A 20941-nucleotide genomic window follows, 5' to 3' on the forward strand; every position below is an offset into this window, starting at 1 on the left:
TAAGTTTGTTTTCTCTATCTGTGACTCTACTTCTGTTTCAACATTTCCTTAGATAGAAAATAACCTGATCATGTTATAGAGCATCTTCTATGTGCCAAACATATATTAAGCACATTAAAAGCATAATAAATTTTTAAATGCTTCAGTATGTAGGAAATTATAGTGCAAAATTTTTGATTTCAGGGCTTAGATGTCCCTATCTACTCAGTAGCTTGTCTTCGAAGAGTTCCAGGGTAAAATGCTCCCAAGTACTGCTATAGACAGGAGGCTGAACCAGGAGAACTTACAGTCATTGCAGGAGAAGACACGAGGCAATTCATAGTCCTCAGAGGACACACCTCAGTAAAATGCCCCTCCATCTGAGTAGCTTGAATATCAAACAGGTATGGCCTTTGGAAGAGTTGAGGGGGGATGGGGAGAGGAAGAGGAGAGGAAACAGGAGGGGCGAAGGGAAAGGAGGGAAGAAGGATGGATGGAAAGAAGGGAGGGAAGGAAGATGGGCCAGAAAGCCAGTAGGACATTTATAAAGCATTTAGAAACCCATAGCATGCCTGTCAAAACAGCAGTGTAGACATGGAGCCATCCTCAATAGAAAAATCCTGGAAACTCTTATGGGACAGGCAGGTTCTGCCTCCTGATAGAGAAGGAGCCTGGGGGGCGGGGCAGCTGGTGGTGGGGGTGGGCGTCTGTCTATTAAAGTCATGAAATGACTGGCAGATTTCTAGGAGGTTTCTAGTCCATTGGACGATTTTAAGACTCCCTCCCCTCCCCTGAAGATTCAAGGCAAGAATGTAAGTGAAGTTAAAAATTAAATTTTCAACTTTGACCTAGGGAGATCAAAGGATATGGTGAAGGATTTAAGTGGCTGAAATTAGCAAATCCAGAAATTCAATATTTTTTAAATTTGAGAGGAAAGTCTTCACAGAGCAAAAAGGAATTGCTTTTCTGTCCTAAATCAGGTTAGTAACTAAATGTTTTTATGTTATTCATTAAGTGAAGTTTAGAACAAATTCCTCAAAAGGATTAATAAGGAGGGCTTCTATGAGAGATTTTATCAAAGCTATTTAGCAATCTGGGGAAATTTGGACGGGTGAGTTGGAAAAAATATCTCTTTTTATAGATTTTTCACAAGGGAAAGAAAAAACATTCCTAGGGATGAGTTTGAGGTGGACAGTTATGTCAATAGACAAGGAAAGAGAAGTGTGTATTGTGTGGTGTTTAATGCTTGTGTATGTGTGAGTGGCGTGGAGAGTGTGCTTGTGATGGTGGTGGTGTGTGTGTGTATACTGAAATAAACGGCAGCCCTAGATGTCCCAGTGGGTAATAATGGTGCTTGACAAGACTGCTCATTTATATATATTTTGCAAACCCAGCCTTAGAAATTTTAAGTATTTTTTGAGCATCTGATGTCATACATGCTAATATAGACAAAACTCTTTGATTCACCCACTTTGTCGAGCTTCCCGCCAACAAATGCAGACCTGGCAGGAGGGGTCATTTTGTCCAGGGTAGTGGGGAGAATGATTTACCTCTCCTTGTAAAAGCATTTTTAAAAAACAAATCTTTTAGCTCTATGAAGATACAGGAAAAACAAAGAACTGTATGTTACCTATAATTCCTTTTCTGACATCCTTCCTTTCTTTTGTACATCCAAGTTTGTTGTTTAGTTGCTAAGTCAAGTCTGATTCTTTTGTGACCTCATGGGCTGTCCTTGGTTTTTCCCAGACAAGAATACTGGAGTGGGTTGCCATTTCCTTGTCTGGGGGATCTTCCTGACCCAGGAATGGAACCTGAGGCCTCTGCCTCATCTCCTGCATTGTAGGCAGGTTCTTTACTGATGAGCTACCTTCAGTAATATGCTTCTGTCTGAAAAGCTTCCTTTCACATTCCTACAGGGTAGATTTCCTGGCAATGAATTCTCTCAATTTTGTTTGACAGTCTTTCTCCTTCACTTGTGAGTGATATCTTCACTGGATATAGAATTATGACTTGGCAAGATGTCTTGTTTGCTTTTTAGAGTTTTCAGGTTTTCTGTGTATTTTGTAATCAACAAAAATATCATAAAAGTGAAATGTCAAAACAATGGGTACTGGTATGACAAAGCAAATTTCCCTTGGATTAATGTTTTAAAGCAGAGAGAGGTGCTAGGTGGATTTTAACCAGTTCTTCCCTCTGTAATGCTGACATCAGTGTGTTTTGCACTTGCAGGAGATAGAAAACAAACCCTTCAACAAGAAGAAACGCAACCATAACACCATTATGCAAGTGGATAACCAGGTCTCTCCAGGGAAAGGTAGAAATTATTCTCTATCACATAGGCTTCCTTCTTCTTAAACAGGACACCATTGATTCCATGTGAGAAGATTTTGTCCATAAACATATGGATTAAAATGTAAAGGGTCTTAGAAATGTTCAGGAAAGGAGGTCGGGGGAAAATATCCCTGCAATGATTTTCCATTAGAAAAACCCTAAATAAAATAACCAATGTACCAAGATTATTCACACTGTTATTTTGATTCTTATACACCTGTCAGTTTATCACTTGGTGGAGAATGTCAGAAAGAGAGGGGACTATTTTGGTTCTATCTCAAGGAGAGAGAGACAGATACATGGATGGAAGTGAGGCAGGATGAATGTTCTTGAGTCACTGCACCCTTCAACATCAACAGCTGGATATTTACAGGATATTTTTTAGATTGTTTATCTCAAGTAGGGCAGAGGAAAAACAATATGGAATTACTGCTATCAGATTAGAGTTATATCCACATTATGGGGGACAAAAATCCTAGAAGAGAGGGAGGGCAACAAATTGCATACTTTTTCAATTTATATAAATGTTAGTGGCCTATTAAATTTTATATTTCTTCTTGTGTCAGTTTTGATAGTTAATTATTTTGGTATTTTCATATTGTTCCTTTGTATTGAAATTATCTAGTCTAGTGTCTGTGTGCTCAGATGTGTCCAACTCTTTGTGACCCTGTGGACTGTAGCCCACCAGGCTCCTCTATCCATGGAATTTTAATTATATGTGAACATGTAAAAGATATAAGCATATATTTATGTATATAAAATTGATTTCTGCCTTTATGTTTAACATTTACTTCTTTTTACTTCTTTTTAGGATCTTTGGGTTCATCCATTGTTCATTTTCCAAGTCTTTGAGTTCTCTCTTTTTTAATAAATATGTTCTGAGGTGTAGAATTTACTCTTTCCAGAGATTGATGTGTACTATCTTACTGTTACTCAATCCCAGGCACTTTAGAACACTCCTTGTGATTTCTCTTTTTGTGTGTGATTTCTTTTTTTGAGTTTCAGATTTTTTGTTCTTTGTTTTTATTGACATATAGTTGATTTACAATGTTATGCTAATTTCTGCTGTATAGCAAAGTGACTGTTAAACACACATATACATTTTTTTAATATTCCTTTCTAAACCCCTATGATTCCTTTTCAAATTCAAGACTTATTTAGAAGTAATTCATATTCTTTCTGGACCAATGTAGAGGAGAAAAAAATGAGCAAAACTTGGAAGGGTACCCTTAATTGACCATGACAAGCCCTATTCACCACATGGTGAGGATAGCTTCCCCTTTGCCCTCTAGAGGCTTTTTTTCCTCCTCTAGGAATTTTCCCACTGTTTCCTTCAGATTTTTGGGTCTACTTATTTCCCTTTTGCTTTTGAGAATTTTTAAAAGAATGAGGTTGTTCAGAAAGCTTTGGAGCAAGTCATCTCAGTGTGCATGTATACATGTGTGGTTTGAAATGTTTTGCAGATGACCCAAGGCCAGTGAGTTTCAAGGCAAAGGAAGGGCTGGGTAATGATTAAATTTCTGAGGCAATTTTTTCTTCCTTTTGCTCAGTCTCAAGGTTCAAACAGGGCAAAAATTTTTGCCTCCTGGAAAAGGTTAGGAGGCAATGGATTTTCCCCTCACTGACTCAGCAAGTCTTTGGCATCTAAACATTTAAGGAAATGGTCACTTACTAGACTCTTCCACTGCTAGAGCATTGGTATCTGATTCCTGTTGCCCCATTTTCTGGGAGGCAAAAAGCACCCTGAGTTCAACTGTCTTCAGGGAAAAATGTGCCTTCAATGATCGGTCTATGCCTTGAGGACTCTGTCTTCACAAAAGCTTTGGCCTGAGTATCTCATCTTTCCTGCCAGATCATTCACACTTTCAATGAACTGTTAACTTTAATTAAATTTTTATCTAATATTCTTATCTGTTTAGAAAGGGAGATCTGTCAAGAAACTAATTTTCCAGGTACTAATGTTACTTTTTTCACTGAACAATGTATCTAAATGGAATCCTACAGTTGTACACAAAGAGCTTCCTCATCATTTTTTACAGTTGCATATGAATGTGGTATGACTATATTATAGTTTATTTAACTAGATAATTTATTGGATAGATAACTAGATAATTTAGATAAATTTATCTAATTTATTTAGTTAGATAATTGCTGATTTATCTAATTTAAAATCTACTGTTTCAAACAATTCTTCAAAAATGTACAATGTTACAAATTTCAATTCAGTGGGATTACTGAAAAAAAAAACTTGTGTAACTAAATAGACTCAAATATGTAAAGCAAAATTAACACTATTTTTAAAAGGTACAAAAATCCTAATAAAACATTACCAAAACATAATTTTTAAAAAAAAATTTTTTTAAATCACAAAAACTAAGTCCAATCGATCCTAGAAATGAAAGAACAGTTTTCTATTACAAAGTAAATAATTGTCATTCAATACAAATTAAAGAAGAAAACTATATGATGATCTCATTAGATACAAAAAAATCTTTATGAAATTAACATTCATTCACGATGAACACTATTAGGTAACTATGAATATGTGATGGACAGTACTCTAAGATGGCTCCTTTGCACTCTTGGGTGGAACCAAAGGGCAGAGGATAAAGCGGAGAGCTCAGAGGGCAGAGCCAAGGGCCACAAGGATTATCCCCAGGCCTCAAGAAAAGTTCAACACTTGTCTAACTGAACTTCAAAACTCTTATTGATCAGTGACTTCTTTTTACACTCCATTTCTCCCCCTTTTGAAACTGGAATGTCTGTATCAATTATCCTATGCCTGTCCCACCATTATAAGTGGAAACATTGCGAGTGTGTAACTTGTCTAATTTCACAAGTTCGCTGATAGATACTGTACCCATAGTGGCTTACTTTTAGAAACTTCATCCATATTTGTTTTAAATTTTGTAAATTTGAGCTGACATTTTGATGAGGATTTAGACCTTAAGGAACCTTGGGATGGGGTGAGTATGTTTTGCATATGGCATGAACATGGATCTTCTGGGACCAGAGAGTGAATTGTTCTAAGATTGCCCACAAGATTTTGGTCCCTGGTGTACATATACCATCCTCCAGTTATTTAAGCAAATGTCAAGGTAGGTGCTGCTTGAAGGGATGTTGCAGATCTAAGCATGGTCCATAATCAGCTGATCTTAAATCCAGGTAGGACTGGATTTAAAGGAGCTCTTTAAATCTGGATCTAGAGGTCAGAGAGCAGCTAGAGAGATTCAAAGCACAAGAGGGATTTAACAGAAGAGATTGTTCCTTGCTGGTTTTGGGGATAGAGGGGGCCATGTGACAAGCAGCATAATGCACAGCATCTTAAAACTGAGAGTAACTCTTAGCTGACAGTCAGCAGGGAAATGGCAACAGAAGTACAACCACCACAGAAAACTGAACTCTTCTAATAGTTCCTTCCAGGGAACCTCCACCTAAGAACTCATCCTGCCTGATCTCTTGATTTTGACCTTTGAGACCAGGATTGAAAAATCCAACCACATCATCCTAAAACTTATGACCTGCAGAATTGTGAACCTTTTATTAAAAGGGTGCCATTTTAAGTCATTAAGTTTGTGAAAATTTTTTAACATAGCAATAGAAACAAATACACTTCATAAAGCATATCTACAACAGAACCTCCAACAAACATTATCCAAAATGTAAAAACATTAGAATCACTCTATGTAAATCAGGAACAATGGCATAAAACCAGAACTACTTGATAACAATCAGTAATACACTCGTGGTTCTGATGCAATGATACCATGAAGTTAAAGACAGAAAGGATAGGAAAAGAGGAGATAAAATCATAATTTGCACATTCCGTACATAGAAAACCTCTCCAAATTAGGAGATGAATTTTCAGAAGCAAGATTAACTTTTGGCTAGCTATTATTGATGGATATAACATCAATAATTAAAAGTCATATTTAATTTCTTGGACCTTCCCTGACTGACCAGTGGCTAAGACTCCAAGCTTCCAATGCCTGGGGTGCAGATTCAATCCCTGATGGGGGAACTAACCCCCTGCTGCATGGTGTAGCCAAAAAATTATTTCTTTATACTAACCACAGACAATTTAAAACCTCCACTGGGTTGTAATAATGGGGGTTCCATCTTCTTGTCTTTCAGGCTTGCCAACAAACGTGCTTTTGGATCTATGCCAATCTGATATGTGATCATAGTTTCTCTACACAATTTTTTTTGATGTATGTGACTGGGGCATTATTCTGCCTACTACACATCCTTTTTTTTTTTTTGTCTTTTTAAATTTTTATCTGCACTGCAGGGCATGCAGGATCTTAGTTTCACACAGGAGAGATGGAACCCACAACCCCTATGGTGCAGGCACTGAGTCTTAACCACTGGACCACCCGGGAAGTCCAAAAATGTCCACATCTTTGCCAACACTCATTTCTTACCTTTTTTGAGAAAAGTCATTTTAACAGGTGTAAGATGCTATCCCGTTATGGTTTTGATTTGCATTTCCCTAATGATGAGTGATGCTGAACATCTTTTCATGTACCTACTAACTACATGCATGTCTTCTTTGGAAAAATGTCTCTTCAGTTCTGCCCATTTCTTAATCAGTTTTTTGGTTTTGCTTTTTTAAAAAATGTTTTCCTGTTAAATTGTGTGGGTTCTTTTTATTCTGCTCAATGTTATGTGGCAGCCTGGATGGGAAGAGAGTTTGAGGGAGAGGTGATACACGTATTTGTGTGTCTGAGTCCTTTTGCTGTCCACCTGAAACTGTCACACAGTTGGTTAATTGGCTATATCTCAAGACAGAATAAAAACAAAATTGGGTTCTTTTTATTTTTTGCAGTCTAACCCCTTATCAGATAAATGATTTGCAAATGTCTTCCCCCATTCAGTAGGTTGCCCTTTCATTTTGTTTATAATTTCCTTTGCTGTGCAAAAGACTTTTAGTTTGATATAGTGCCCTTTGTTCATTTTTGCTTTCTCTGCTTTTGCTTTTGGTGTCTTATTAAAAAATCATTGCCAAGACCTATGTCAGGGAATTTACCATCTATATATTTTTCTAGAAGTTTTATGATTTCATGTCTTGAGTTCAAATTTTAATCCATTTTGACTTAATTTTTGTATATGGTATGAGAGTGGTCCAGTTTCATTCTTTCACATGTGATTGTCCAGTTTTCCCAACACCATTATTGAATATTTTAATATTTATTGAAGTATAATTATATAAAATAAATATGGATCTTAAGTGTATATTTAGACATGCTTTGAGAAATGTATAAACTTACAAACAAGACTCATAGAACATTACATTCGTTTAAAGTCCCATGATGTCCCTTTGCCCTCCTTACCAAGAGGGAATTGCTATTTAATATCTAGCCACATAAATTAATTTTGCCTACTTTTGAAATTCATAGAAATAACAAGCATAAAAATGGTATTCACTCTTTGGTGTCTAGCTTCTTTAGCTGAGCAAATGTTTGTTGAGATTCATCCAGATTCTTGAGTGTATGTGTTTCCTTCCTTTGTATTTCTGAGTGATATCCATTGTATTAATATACTACAGTATGTTCATCCACTCCAAAGATCCAGCTATTTTAAATAAAGCTGCCATAAACAATTCAGTACAAGCCTTTAGTAGATATATATTTTTATTTCTCTTGAGAAAGGCCATTTGTTGAAAAGACTAACATCTTCCATTGAATTGCATTAGTGCATTTATTCAAAAACATATGATCATATATATTCCTCTCTTTCTGGAATCCCTATTTTCTCCTATAGATGAATTTGTTTGGTCTCACACTAACACTGCATTGATTACTGTAGCTTGAAGCTACCTCAAATACATTACTTTTTTTAAAATTTATTTGTTTTAATTGGAGGCCAATTACATTACACATTAAATTTTTTTAAATGCAACTTTCTTCTGCAATGTGCACATTTGAGTTTCTCAATCAGACTAGTCATTAAGTTTTGAGAATAAAGTCATTTACTTGAGGGAAGGTCTTGTTGGTTATTCAGGGGACTTATTTCCAAGAGTAATTCAGGGTGTTTTTAAAAATGGTCCCTTTAAAATAAACATTAGGAAGGGCCACTTCTTAGGAAGGGCCACTCGGAAATTTGGACCCCTAATGTTAAAATATGTTTTCTTCGTCAGTTGTGTTAACAGTGGATATTTTCTGTCGTACATTCCAGTTCCATACTTTTGTTCCATTCGTTATGGAATTGCTGTCTTCCTGCTCCTCTGTAATGTTATAGTAATGTCACAGCGTGTATGTATGAGCCTCACGATGATAGCCATGGTGAACAGCACGGAGCCACATGGTTTGTCCAACACCTCCACAAAGGAGCTCCAGGATAACATAAAGGTATATCAGAAATATTATACACAGTCATAAGTTTAAAATCCTATCTTGCTAACTAATTTGTGTAGAGATTGAATGTTGTCATAATTGATATAATAGTAATTATTCAGAAAAGAAGCTCAAGTCTTGATCTACCTCATCAGTAGTAACCTAAATGAAGATGTCCCATGACTAAAGTATGTCTCAGTATTTGTTAACGGCAAGAGAAGTTTGGACAAGAGAAAAAAGGAAAACATCTTAAATGAGAAACAGAAATCAACATGTTTTCTTTCTTATTTATGTTTTTAACATACAGTATATTTACATGTTTTGTTAATTTCACCTACAGAACCTAATGGGTTGATAACTTATCTGTCAAAAGATGTAGTAAAAAAGAAATGGAAATAGATAGGAAAAAATATTTTTTCACTATACTTTTCTTATGTCCCTCTTTTAATACACAAGCAAATAAAATATTTCCTTATTTTCACCCCTATTTACACTAAGAGTAGCTCTGTATGCAGTGTACTGCACCCTGATTTTTTTTTTAACGTAAGCATCAGAACCAGGTCTCAGATTTGACACATATGTAGGAATTCCTACAGGGAATTTAAAATAACTATAATTAATATGTCAAGGTGTCTAGTGGGAAAAGAATACAATACCAGAGAGGTAATGTCAATACAGAGGTGGATATTACTAGAATAAAAAAGAAATAGTAGAAATCATGGCAATTGTAACAGGTATAAAGAATGCCTTGATGGGCTCATATGTAGTATCAACACAGGTGAGGAAGGAATCAGTGAACTTGAATATACGAACTTCCCAAGCTAAAATGAAAAAGATTTAAAAAAAAAAAACTAAGCAGAACACCCCAGAACTGTGGACAGCACCAAAAGGTGTAACACGTGCTTGATTAGACTATCAGAAAGAGTAGGAAAAATGGAAAGAAGAAATATTTGAAAAATTAATGGCTGAGAACTTTTTGAAGTTAATGGCAGACACCAAACCACAAATTCAGAACACCAAACAGGATAAATACTAAAAAGAAAATTAATCAAGAACAACAAGAATTACCACCCAGACATACATATTTAAATTGCAGAAAACCAAGACAAAAAGAATATATCTCAAATAAATCTGGAGGAAAAAAACTACAGAGGAACAAGAATAAAAATTACAGAAGATTTCTTACCAGATACCACTCAAAGAAAGAAGTGAAATCTCTAAAGTACTGAAAGAAAAAAAACCTGCCAAACTAAAATTCTATATCCTGTGAAGTTACACATTTAAGAATTTAAGAAGTTGTATACTTTATAACAAAGATTAAATACACAGTTTATTGTGTCAACTGTACCTCAAAAAATCTGTCAAAAACTCAATTTTTTTCAAAAATTTTTAATTCTTGAGTATTCCATTGCCTTGGTTTAAATATCAAGAACCCCATTTTCTAGAGAAATAGCTACTCAAAAAAGCTGTATTTTATTTCCTTCACTGTAGTAAAAGAAGGGCAGCTCAAACTGTGAAGCTTGAAACTTCTTTGGCACATTCACCATTTTCCCCCCCACTCCTCCCCACCAGGAATCTGCTGCTGTAATCCAGGAGAACTGACCTTCTTCAAATAAGAGTCATAGAAAAGGAATTCCGTTTTCTCCTCTACAAAGGTACTAGATAAAGAAATAGATTACATAATTATTCTCAAATATGAAAACTCACCAGAAGATTATTTTCCCAAAGCAGACCTAAATTGTAAACTAATATTACAAGTAAACCTAAAAACTAGCAAAGTAACTATAACTAGGAAGGAACACTATAGTGTAGCACATTTAGGTACTCAAAGCTGAGATGGCCCGGTGATAGAAGTCTCTGCTCAGACAGTGGATGAATGGAAAAAAAAAAGAAATGGACAGAACTCAGAAAACTGATACGATAATACTAGACAGAACATTTTAGAAAAGAAGGCAAATAAGAAGGAAAACAAGAGAGAACAGAAACCAAAGAGAGCTCAATAAGGGACACTGAGTATAGAAAAGGAAGGAAGATGAGAAAGTGTTACACATAAATGAGAAATAGCCTCTGTCTTCCCTTTGCCAAAACAGCCAAAAATATATATATAATTATTTTGTTTAAAATTTACCAATCTGATAGAAATTCTGTGATAACTTTGAAATTTATTAATGAATGTGTACATTTTTATATTTCTGTGATCTATATTTATTGACCATTACTATTTTTTTCTCTTATAAATTATCTATTGATACCCTCTGTCCATTTTACCTACTGGGATATTATCTATTTCTTCATTTATATGACTCATACAGATGTATATATATTTATTCCTAAGATTTATATAGGGTAATTTACATATTTATATACAGATTACTTTATTTAATGATAGCTAGTTAATGGATTGAATATGGAAATACCAACTTAGGTTTTATTCTTCTGGTGTGGGGAATTTCATCTGAGGTGAGTGGTTTGAATTCAACTATGGTGCCCATTTTTCTTCTGTTTCTCCATTCCACTATAAAGAGTGATGGCTTTATGCCTTGAGAAAAACAACCCAATATTCTTAATAATCTGCACAGAGAGAGTCTAGCAAATGTGTGCTGAATCACCTGATATGGGGAAAGGTGAATATTGATTCCCTTGGGAAAATACCTGTCATTTAGAAAAATATGGCAGAGCATCTTGTTCCATCCTCTGAGTAATCTCCCACCAATGAAAAAGATCTGGAGCTTCCATGGCCACTTGACTACTATATAGAGGCCCCTCACTATTAATATTCAATATACTCAAAGTGATGCTTCTACCAAATCTCAAATGGAAGTCCTTTCTATCAGACAAGACATCACTATCTACTGCTATAGGATGACAGAGATTTGAGAAAGGGAGACAAAGGATGAAGGACGCAAGATAATAGTGATGAGAAAACAAACAGACTCCTACCTAGTTGATTATTTCATAGTCAACCAAGAGTTCCATTTAGAACATTCATTCTTTATCTAAAATAAACTAATTATGCTAGTACATAGATAGTTTAGAGAAGGAGGACTATCTTAGACATTTCCAAAGAAGTTTTCATCTTGTCCTCACCTACTAAAATTAAAATTTCTTCCTGTGCAGTGAGTCCAAAAATATTGCAACCTCCTCATAGTCCAAACTGTAAGTTCAATATTAAGAATTTCTTATGTCAGATTTAATAAAGTAACAAAACTATGCAAGACCCCCTAGCCAAAACCGGCAGAGGAATCCACTCCTGAGACAGACAACAAAACATGTGGCGTCAGAGCCAAGTGAAAAAAGAGAAATGGCCTTTTTTCCTTCATTATCCCATTCAATTATTCCCATAGTTCAGCCTGAGAACTTCTCTTCATGATTTTATATTCTCTCTGTTGCTACTTTGCTCTCTGGGATCAGTGTGTGTGTTGTTAGGGGGATATGTTGTTTTGTGAACAAGATTAACTGAATAGAGAAAAAGGATGAGAAGGGGCAAGTGGAAATTAATAACTGCAGTAAATGTAGTACTACATGGTATTCTACAGAGGAGTTTGCGTGTATTTTAGTAATATTTAAGAAATAAGTATTAGAGATGCTGAAGATGAACCTGTAGAAATGTCCTGGACTCACCTCCTCCTACAGACACACCAAATATACAGATACCTATGGAAAGTTTTCTTCTGGAAAAAAATCAAAAGCTGAATATTCCTACACATCGGGAGAACAAGAAAATGCCCATAACCAAGAGGAAATGCTGAGACACAATCTCACTGTAAACCCCTGGCAAGGTGACCCAGCAAGACACCCCCCTCAGGAGTGAAGAGTCTGAACCCCACATTGGGCATCATCCCTGCGCCTGAGAGAGAAGCCACCCAAAGGTCTAGCTCTGAAAGCCAACTGGGCTCACAAACACAAGTCCCACAAGGGTAAAGGGAGCTGAGAAATGGTTCTTAAATGGCTTGTCCATGGACTCACCTACCCCATGGCACAGCACGGAAGCAGCTGTTTGAAAAGCACCAAGACATTCTATGAAAGAGGCTTATTTGCTTACCATAAACTGTTGACTCGAGGCACAAGCATCTGATTTAATACATACGCATCAGGGTCTGCTTGGGGTTCCTTCTCTTTGGGGACGGAAGCCAGTGAATGCCATCCTTGTGTTCTCTCTTCTGTACTCCAGAGAGCCAGTATCTCCCAAAGGGGCAGCTTTTACATTCTCCTGGCATTCCTGTTCTGGTGCTCAATTTTTTTTTCTTTTTAATCTTTTTAGCAGCTGCTGCCTTGATCACCTGGCTCTGGTGGCCAACAGGGCTTGACAAAAGTAGTATCTATTTGTGATAAAAATTCTCAGCAAGTGAGTATAAAGGGAACATACTTCAGCATTGTAAAGACCAGCAATGTAACAAGGCCACAGATAACATCATATTTAATGGTGAAAATCTGAAAGCTTTTCTACCAATGTCAGGAAAAAAACAGTGATGCCCACTCCCACCACTTTTATTCAGCTTAGTGTTGGAAGGTTTCACCAGAGCAATTAGACAAGGTAGAAAAGGAGGGGCATCCAAACTGTAAACGAAGAAGAAAATTTGTCACTGTTTGCAGATGACATGACATTATATATAGAAAATTCCAAAGACTTCACTAAGGAAACTGTTAGGGCTAATAAATGAATTTGGTAAACGTGTGAGATACAAAATCAATATACAAAAATCTTTTGTGTTTCTATGCACTAATAAAAAAACTGGCAGAAATAAAATTAAGAAAACAATTCCACTTCCAATTGCATCAAAAAGAATAAAATATGCAGGAATGCATTTAATCAAGAAGGTGAAACACCTATCCACTAAAAACTACATGACACTGATGAAAGAAACTGAAGAAGATACAAGTAAGTGGATAGATATTTTGTGCTCATAGATTGGAAGAATTCACATTGTTAAAAAGTCAAAATTAGATGTAATCTTTATCAAAATTCCAATTACATTTTTTACAGAAATAGAGCAAACAGTGCAATTTGTATGGACCCAAAATAGCCAAAGCAATAATAAGAAAGGAAAACAAAGAGGCATCAAGCCCTCTGATTTCAAACTATATCCCAAAACTATAATAATCAAGAAAGTATGGTATTGAAATAAACACAGACACGTTGATCAATGAAGCAGAGTAGGTAGCCCAGAAATAAACCCATACATAAGGTGGGCAATTAATCTATGACAGAGGGGTCAAGAATTTACAATGATGAACAATCTCTTCAATGAATGGTGTTGGAAAAACTAGACCCCTATCTTATAAGAGACACAAAAATTAACTCAAAACGAATCCAAATTGGAACATTAAAACCTAGAACCATGAAACTAAAAATATAAGTGAAAAACTCATTGACATTAGTCTTGGCTATGATTTTTTGGATTTGACATCAAAGTCAATTGCAACAAAAGCAAAAATAAACAAGTGAGACTACATCAAACTAAAAGCTTCTGCACGGCAAAGGAAACCATCAAGAAAATGAAAAGGCAACCTACTGAACGGGAGAGAATATTTGCAAATCATGTTATCTGATCAGGGATTAATATCCAAGATATATGAAGAACTCAATCCATTCAAAAATGAGCAGACGATATAAATAGACATTTTTCTGAGAAAAACGTCCAGTTTGTCAACAGGCACAAGAGAATGTGCTCAATATCATCATGGAAGTGTAATTCAAACCCATAAGATATCACCTCACACCTGTCAGAATGAATATTATCAAAAAGATAAGAAATATCATATTGGCTAAGATGAAGAAAGACGGAAACACTAGTGCATTGGTGGTATAATGTAAATTACTATAGTTGCCATGGAAAACAGTATGTATGAAGGTTCTTAAAAAAATAGCCATATGATCCAGCAATTCTACTTCTGGGTATTTATCCAAAGCAAAAGAAAACACTAACTTGAAAAAATATCTACATCCTGTGTTCATTGCAGCATTATTTACAATATCCTAAGTATTCATTAGTGAATGAATAGATAATGTAAATGTTGTACTAATATTTAATAGAATATTACTTGGGCATAAAAGTATGAAATCTTGCCATTTGCTGCAACACGAATGGATCTTGAGGACCCTGCGCTAAGTGAAATAAATCAGACAAAGACAGTTCAGTTCAGTTCAGTCACTCAGTCGTGTCCGACTCTGCAACCCCATGAACCGCAGCACGCCAGGCCTCCCTGTCCATCACCAACTCCCAGAGTCCACCCAAACCCATGTCCATCAAGTCGGTCATGCCACCCAACCATCTCATCCTCTGTTGTCCTCTTCTCCTCCTGCCCTCAATCTTTCCCAGCATCAGGGTCTTTTCAAATGAGTCAGCTCTTTGCATCAGATGGCCAAAGTATAGTAGTTTCAGCTTCAACATCAGTCCTTCCAATGAACACCCAGGACTGATCTCCTTCAGGATGGACTGGTTGGATCTCCTTGCAGTCCAAGGGACTCTCAAGAGTCTTCTCCAACACCACAGTTCAAAAGCATCAATTCTTCAGCACTCAGCTTTCTTTATAGTCCAACTCTCATGTTCATACATGACCACTGGAAAAACCATAGCCTTGACTAGACGGACCTCTGTTGGCATAGTAATGTCTCTGCTTTTTCATATGCTGTCTTGGTTGATCATAACTTTCCTTCTAAGAAGTAAGCATCTTTTAATTTCATTGTGGTAATCACTATCTGCAGTGATTTTGGAGCCCAGAAAAATAAAGTCAGCCACTGTTTCCACTGTTTCCTCATCTATTTGCCATGAAGACAAAGACAACTACTATATAATCTCATTCATATGTGAAATCTAAACAAAACCGATCTCCTAGACACAGAGAATAGGTTAATGGTTGCTAGTAGCATGGGGTTGGGGAGGCTGGGCAAAATGGGTAAAAGGAGTTAAAAATTGCAAATATCCAGCTATAAAATAAGTTATGAGAGTGTAGCATATGGCATGGTGACTACAGTTAAAAGTACTATCTTGAATAGTTGAAAGTTGCTAAGAGAGTAGATCTTAAAAGTTTTCATCACAACTAGAACTAGAACCATATGTTGTCATGGATGTTAACTAGACTTACTGTGGTGATCATTTCTCAATATATGCAAATATCCAATCATGTTGTGCACCTGAAACTAATATGCCAATTGCATCTAAATTTTTTTTAAAAAACAAACGTTTTAAATGTCTATGCTATGCAGATATGGGAGGAACAGGTGATGCCCTTTTTAGCAAGGACTTCATTATAGTTGAGGATGCCAATGATAAAATGTAATTACACACAGAAATTGATGTTATTAGGAATAGATAAGTCATATAACAGAGGAGATTAGGCAGAGGGCAGATATTTTACATGAGGTAAGCTGGAAGACTGGAAGACCAGTTTTCCCACATTCCTGAACATTATAGAAAATCATTTGCAGAGTAACTAGACCTGTCTCCTTTTTTTCTTTCAGAACCCTGTGTATAACTGGAGCACTGACATGCAGGGGATCATGTTAAGTTCCATCTTCTATGGTATACTCATCAGCCAAATTCCTTCAGGATATTTATCTGGAATATACTCTTTAAAGAAAATGATTGGTTTTGCATTATTTCTCAGTTCTCTATTTACCCTGCTCCTCCCACTCGCAGCTGAACTTGGAGAAATTTGGGTCATTATATGCCGAGTAATCAAGGGAATGTTCCAGGTATAAAGATAATGCAAAATAGAATACTACTCAGCCATAAAAAAGAATGAATTTTATTCAGTTCTAGTGAGGTGGATGAACCTAGAATCTGTTATAAAGAATGAAGTCAGAAAGAGAAAAACAAATATCATATATTAATACATATATGTGGAATCTAGAAAATGGCATTGAGGAACTTATTTGCAGGGAAGGAATGGAGACACAGACGTAGAGAATGGACTTGTGGACCCAGTGGGGGACGGCAAGAGTGGGATGAGTGGAGAAAGTAGCATTGACATATATGCACTACTAAGTGAAAATAGATAGCTGGTGTGAAGTTGCTGTCTAACACAGGGATCCCAGCCTGGTGCCCTGTGATGGCCTAAAGGGGCAGGATGAGTCGGGGAGATGCAGGCTCAAGAGGGAGGGGATATACATATAATTATGGCTGACCCACATTCTTATACAGCAGAAACCAATACAACATTGTAAAGCGATTTTTCTCCAATTAAAAAAATAAAAAGATAATGCAAAAACTAGAGTTTAAATTCACAGAACATGTCAGAGATCAAATGTTCTAATCATTCTTTCAGGGGATAACCTTAACAACTCAGCAAGTAATATGGATCAAGTGGGCTCCTCCCTTGGAACTAACGCGACTTACTTCTCTGAGTTTGTCAGGTAATGACTTAGGGCCTAGAATGTTTAATCCCATTGTCATCTCATTGTAGCATGTTCTGCCCTAAAACATAAGAAATATGTGTGTTTTGAACTGTCAAGGGCTTTGGAAACCATCCACGCTTTAAATATGTGGAAACTGTCTAGGACAGAGAAGAGGTTTCCTTATCTCTAACAACAGCAAAAAGAGAAGAAAGCAAATATTTCATTAGTTTCTTCTGTTTGGTATTATATCAATATTTCACTAGAAGTTGTTCACTGCCACCATGAAGCTACATTATCTCCATTTCCGGATACCTGCATTCATTAGGGGTGTTCCTTGTGCCTTCTGATTAGGACTTCTACTAGGACCCTGTATTGTCCTGCTTATCACTGGATTCATCTGTGACTCCCTGGGATGGCCCATGGTCTTTTATATTTTTGGTGAGTCTCTTTCTATAAAAATCCCAGTCATTATTTAGAGGTCTAAAAAACCTAAAATTAAATGCAAAATTTAATAATTTATATGAAGTTAACAATATTAAAAATCATAAATCACATTGAAGGAAAAAGAGCTGTCAACTTTCCTTAATTTGTTATTGCAAGCAAGACATCACGCTCAGAACTATACAGGCATTATTGTATATAATTTCACAACTCTATAACATCAATGCTATAGAAACATATCCCTTACGTAAACTCATGGGGAAAGGGATGATCAGAACAGCTCAAACATAGTATGAGTATACTATGTATACTTAACATCCCAAGCACGATTTGGTACATCATCTTATGTGAAAGTGAAAGTGAAAGTTGCTCAGTCATGTCCGACTCTTTGAGACCGCAAGGACTATACAGTCCCTATGCCAGAATACTGAAGTGGGTAGCTATTCCCTTCACCAGGGATCTTCCCAACCCAGGGATCGAACCCAGGTCTTCCACACTGCAGGTGGATTCTTTACCAGCTGAAACACCAGAGAAGCCCAAGAAGGGTAATCTATCCCTTCTCCAGAGGATCTTCCGGACCCAGGAATCGAACTGGGGCCTCCTACATTGCAGGTGGATTCTTTACCAGCTGAGCTACCAGGGAAGCCCTATCATCTCATAATCAAACACATTAGTTTCTAGAGTGACACATGAAATTCTCAACAAATTGGAATAAATGAAAAACTATAAAGGATTGGGGTTTCCAGATAAGTTAGAAAATCACTTTCAAATCTTGATTTTAAATTTGTCAATAAGGGACTGTGGATGAGTACTTTTATACTCATTTGATAGACAAAGAACAATATAGAGGCTTAATGCAGAGGGATCTATTTATGAAGTGATTATTTTAAATGGTATTAAGATGTGGCAGAATCAGAGTTAGAGGAGTGATCTGGTGCTAGCAAAACAGAAGCTAATACCATCCCCAGGTCCAAAGGGGCAAGCAAGGGAGTAATTGATGGTAATCTACTAAGAGAGAGTCCTTTAGAGATATCTACATTGAGAGGACCTGTGACTTTTCATAAAAGGGAGTATAGAGGCAATGATGGGGAAGGTCATAACTAGGGAAGGAGACACCCTAATCTCCTTCAAGTCTCTCCTTCTAATCTTCTGCTTAGGCTTTCTTCTGCCCAAATCTATCTGGAAAGCAGAGGACATGGGGGCTTGTTGATGTTCATTGAAGTCAGCCAATCTGTGGCCAAAGAAGGGTAAAGAAGGGTGGACAGTGGATCTATAGGGAGCCTCCAATACACACAGGGAGCAAATGGCCGAGCCATAATGTGAAAATATGTCTTCCATCCTCTCAGTTTCACTGCTCTTCATCATTGCCATTAGTCATCAAATATTTTTTCTGTTCCTTTCTCTTATTCTCTTTCTGATATTCCCACTACACATATATTACACCATTGTAGTTGTCCCACAATTGTTGGATATTCTTTTCTTTTTAATTCTTTTATTCTATTTGCATTTCAGGTTTGGAAATTCATATGGACATTTCTTGAAGTTCAGTGATTTTTTTCCTTCAACCATGTCTATCTATTAATGAGCCCATTAAAGGCATTCTTCATTTCTGTTACCATGTTTTTAATTTACAGCATTTTCTTTTGATTGTTAGAATCTGTCTCTCTACTTACATTACTACTTATTCTTGTATGTTGTCTTTTTCACAGGCTTTTTAATCATGTGTTAAATTCTTGATCTCATAATTCCATACCTCTGCTAATATCTGAGTCTAGTTCTGATGCTTACTCTGTCTCTTCAAACTGTTTTGTGTGTGTGTGTGTCTTTTTCTATGCTTCATGGTTTTCTTGTTGAAAGCTCAACAAAATACACTAAAATGAACTGAAATAAATAGCCCTTTAGTGTGAGGTTTTATGTTTTACTGGTTACAGGTTAATCTGGCTTACTGTGTGCTCTAAGTTTCAGAGGTTACAATTTCCTCTGGTATCTTTGTTTTTGTCTTTCCTGTAGTTTTTTTAGTTTCTCTAGAGACTTATTAAATAAGGTTTGGGACATGCAATTCTAGATGGATTCCCACTAACATGCAAGGATTCTTCTGTTATGGTGGTAAGGTGTGTGTGTTGGGAGAAAGTGTTCTGTGGTCAATGATTTGGTCTCGGTTTTGGTGAGCCTGCACCCCTGAGCTTCACAAGTTCTCAGTTTTGTTTTTTTCCCCCTCCTTAAGTGAGACTGGAAGAAGGGTCTGGAGTTGGGCGTTTCCCTTTCCTTAAGTTGGTGAGGCTCTGGTAAAATAATTTCCCCTTGAGTAGTTTTTGTGAAGAACAGAATGCTCTAGATGTAATTAAGAATGGCTACTTTGCCCATCCTCTCCTAGAAGGATTAAGAGATTTTCTTCTTATATTCACTGTGAGAATCTGGCAGGTCTTCTGGAAATAAAACTCACAAAAGTGTGGGAGGTCTGCTTAGGCCTGGGCCCCCTCCCACCCAGATTTTTCATCTCTCAAAGTTGTCCACACTGAACCTATGGTAAACCATCATATGCTAGGTTTTCCTACTCTACTACTGACTGGTTCCATTGGAATTTTCTGTTTCTGGGCTTCTGTTCTGGGAACTTGTAATTCTCTGCCTCTGTCTGTCTGTCTCTCTAGAGATAGGAGGGCAGTGGTTTGGGGGCAGTGGTTTGCCCTGTGACCTCAATTCTCTGCCAGATAAAGAAGCACTGTCTGATGTTTAGTTTGTTCAACATTTGATGATGACTTCCAAGCTCCTTATATGCCTCCCAAATGTTAGAACTGTCCAAGCCTCAATGCCCATAAATCAAGTTGAAGTTCTTCAGTCCACATTTGACCTGAACAAGTATCATCAATCAACCCAACAATACCATTCTTTCCCTGGTGCCTGTACCTTTGACTCCATGTGCTGAACCTCGGTGATCAGGCATTTCCTTCTCATCTCAGCTGCTGTGGTCCTGCTGTCCCTGCATTGGACTTCATCCTTCCAGCCATTTCCTCTCAGTCTTTTTTGCAGAGACTTGCAGAGATTCTCCTCTTCTGCTTGCCACTAACTGTTGTTTTTCTTCAAAGCTGTTCTCCAGTCTCCTCTCCACAGCTATTTTCCCTCTCTAGACAATATAATCCATGCTGAAGTGTCAGTTACCACTTACTAACCATGTGCCCCTGAGCAAGTAAATAGACCTTTCTGAGCATCCATTTTCCCATTTTGAAAGAAAGCTAATAGCATCAAATGAGTTTTCTAAGGACTGGCTACAGTAATTCAGAGAAATATATTGTATTTCCTGTGTATTTATTAGATGTTCATGTCTATTTACATTTTGCCTTGGGTTTGGGCACTCAGGTCACAGAATGAGGTGGAAATGGTATTCTGTCAAACTATTCTTTTAATGTTGTCTTAAAGCGTGTTGCAAAAGTCTGAGATCCTACAATGGCTCCAGCTTTCCACATGGTCTGATCTCATTACCTCTCATCCTCATCCATTACCATCCTCACCTTGCTCCCTG

The 20941-nt window shown here is 36.8% G+C and overlaps 1 protein-coding gene across 3 annotated transcripts in view; it reads left to right on the forward strand.

Moving 5' to 3' along the window:
• Positions 1-819: 819 nt before the first annotated feature.
• Positions 820-20941, forward strand: part of SLC17A1 (solute carrier family 17 member 1) — a 49642-nt gene continuing 29520 nt past the window's right edge. For all 3 annotated transcript variants that reach the window (XM_043908353.1, XM_043908354.1, XM_043908355.1), the window contains exons 1-6: positions 820-959; positions 2209-2293; positions 8488-8660; positions 16108-16341; positions 16914-17001; positions 17335-17421. In XM_043908353.1, the coding sequence (XP_043764288.1) occupies positions 2260-2293; positions 8488-8660; positions 16108-16341; positions 16914-17001; positions 17335-17421 (616 nt within the window). In that variant the 5' untranslated portion in view covers positions 820-959; positions 2209-2259. The remainder of the gene's footprint in view (positions 960-2208; positions 2294-8487; positions 8661-16107; positions 16342-16913; positions 17002-17334; positions 17422-20941) is intronic.

Source organism: Cervus elaphus, chromosome 7, assembly GCF_910594005.1.
Source record: "Cervus elaphus chromosome 7, mCerEla1.1, whole genome shotgun sequence".
Taxonomy (NCBI): domain Eukaryota; kingdom Metazoa; phylum Chordata; class Mammalia; order Artiodactyla; family Cervidae; genus Cervus; species Cervus elaphus.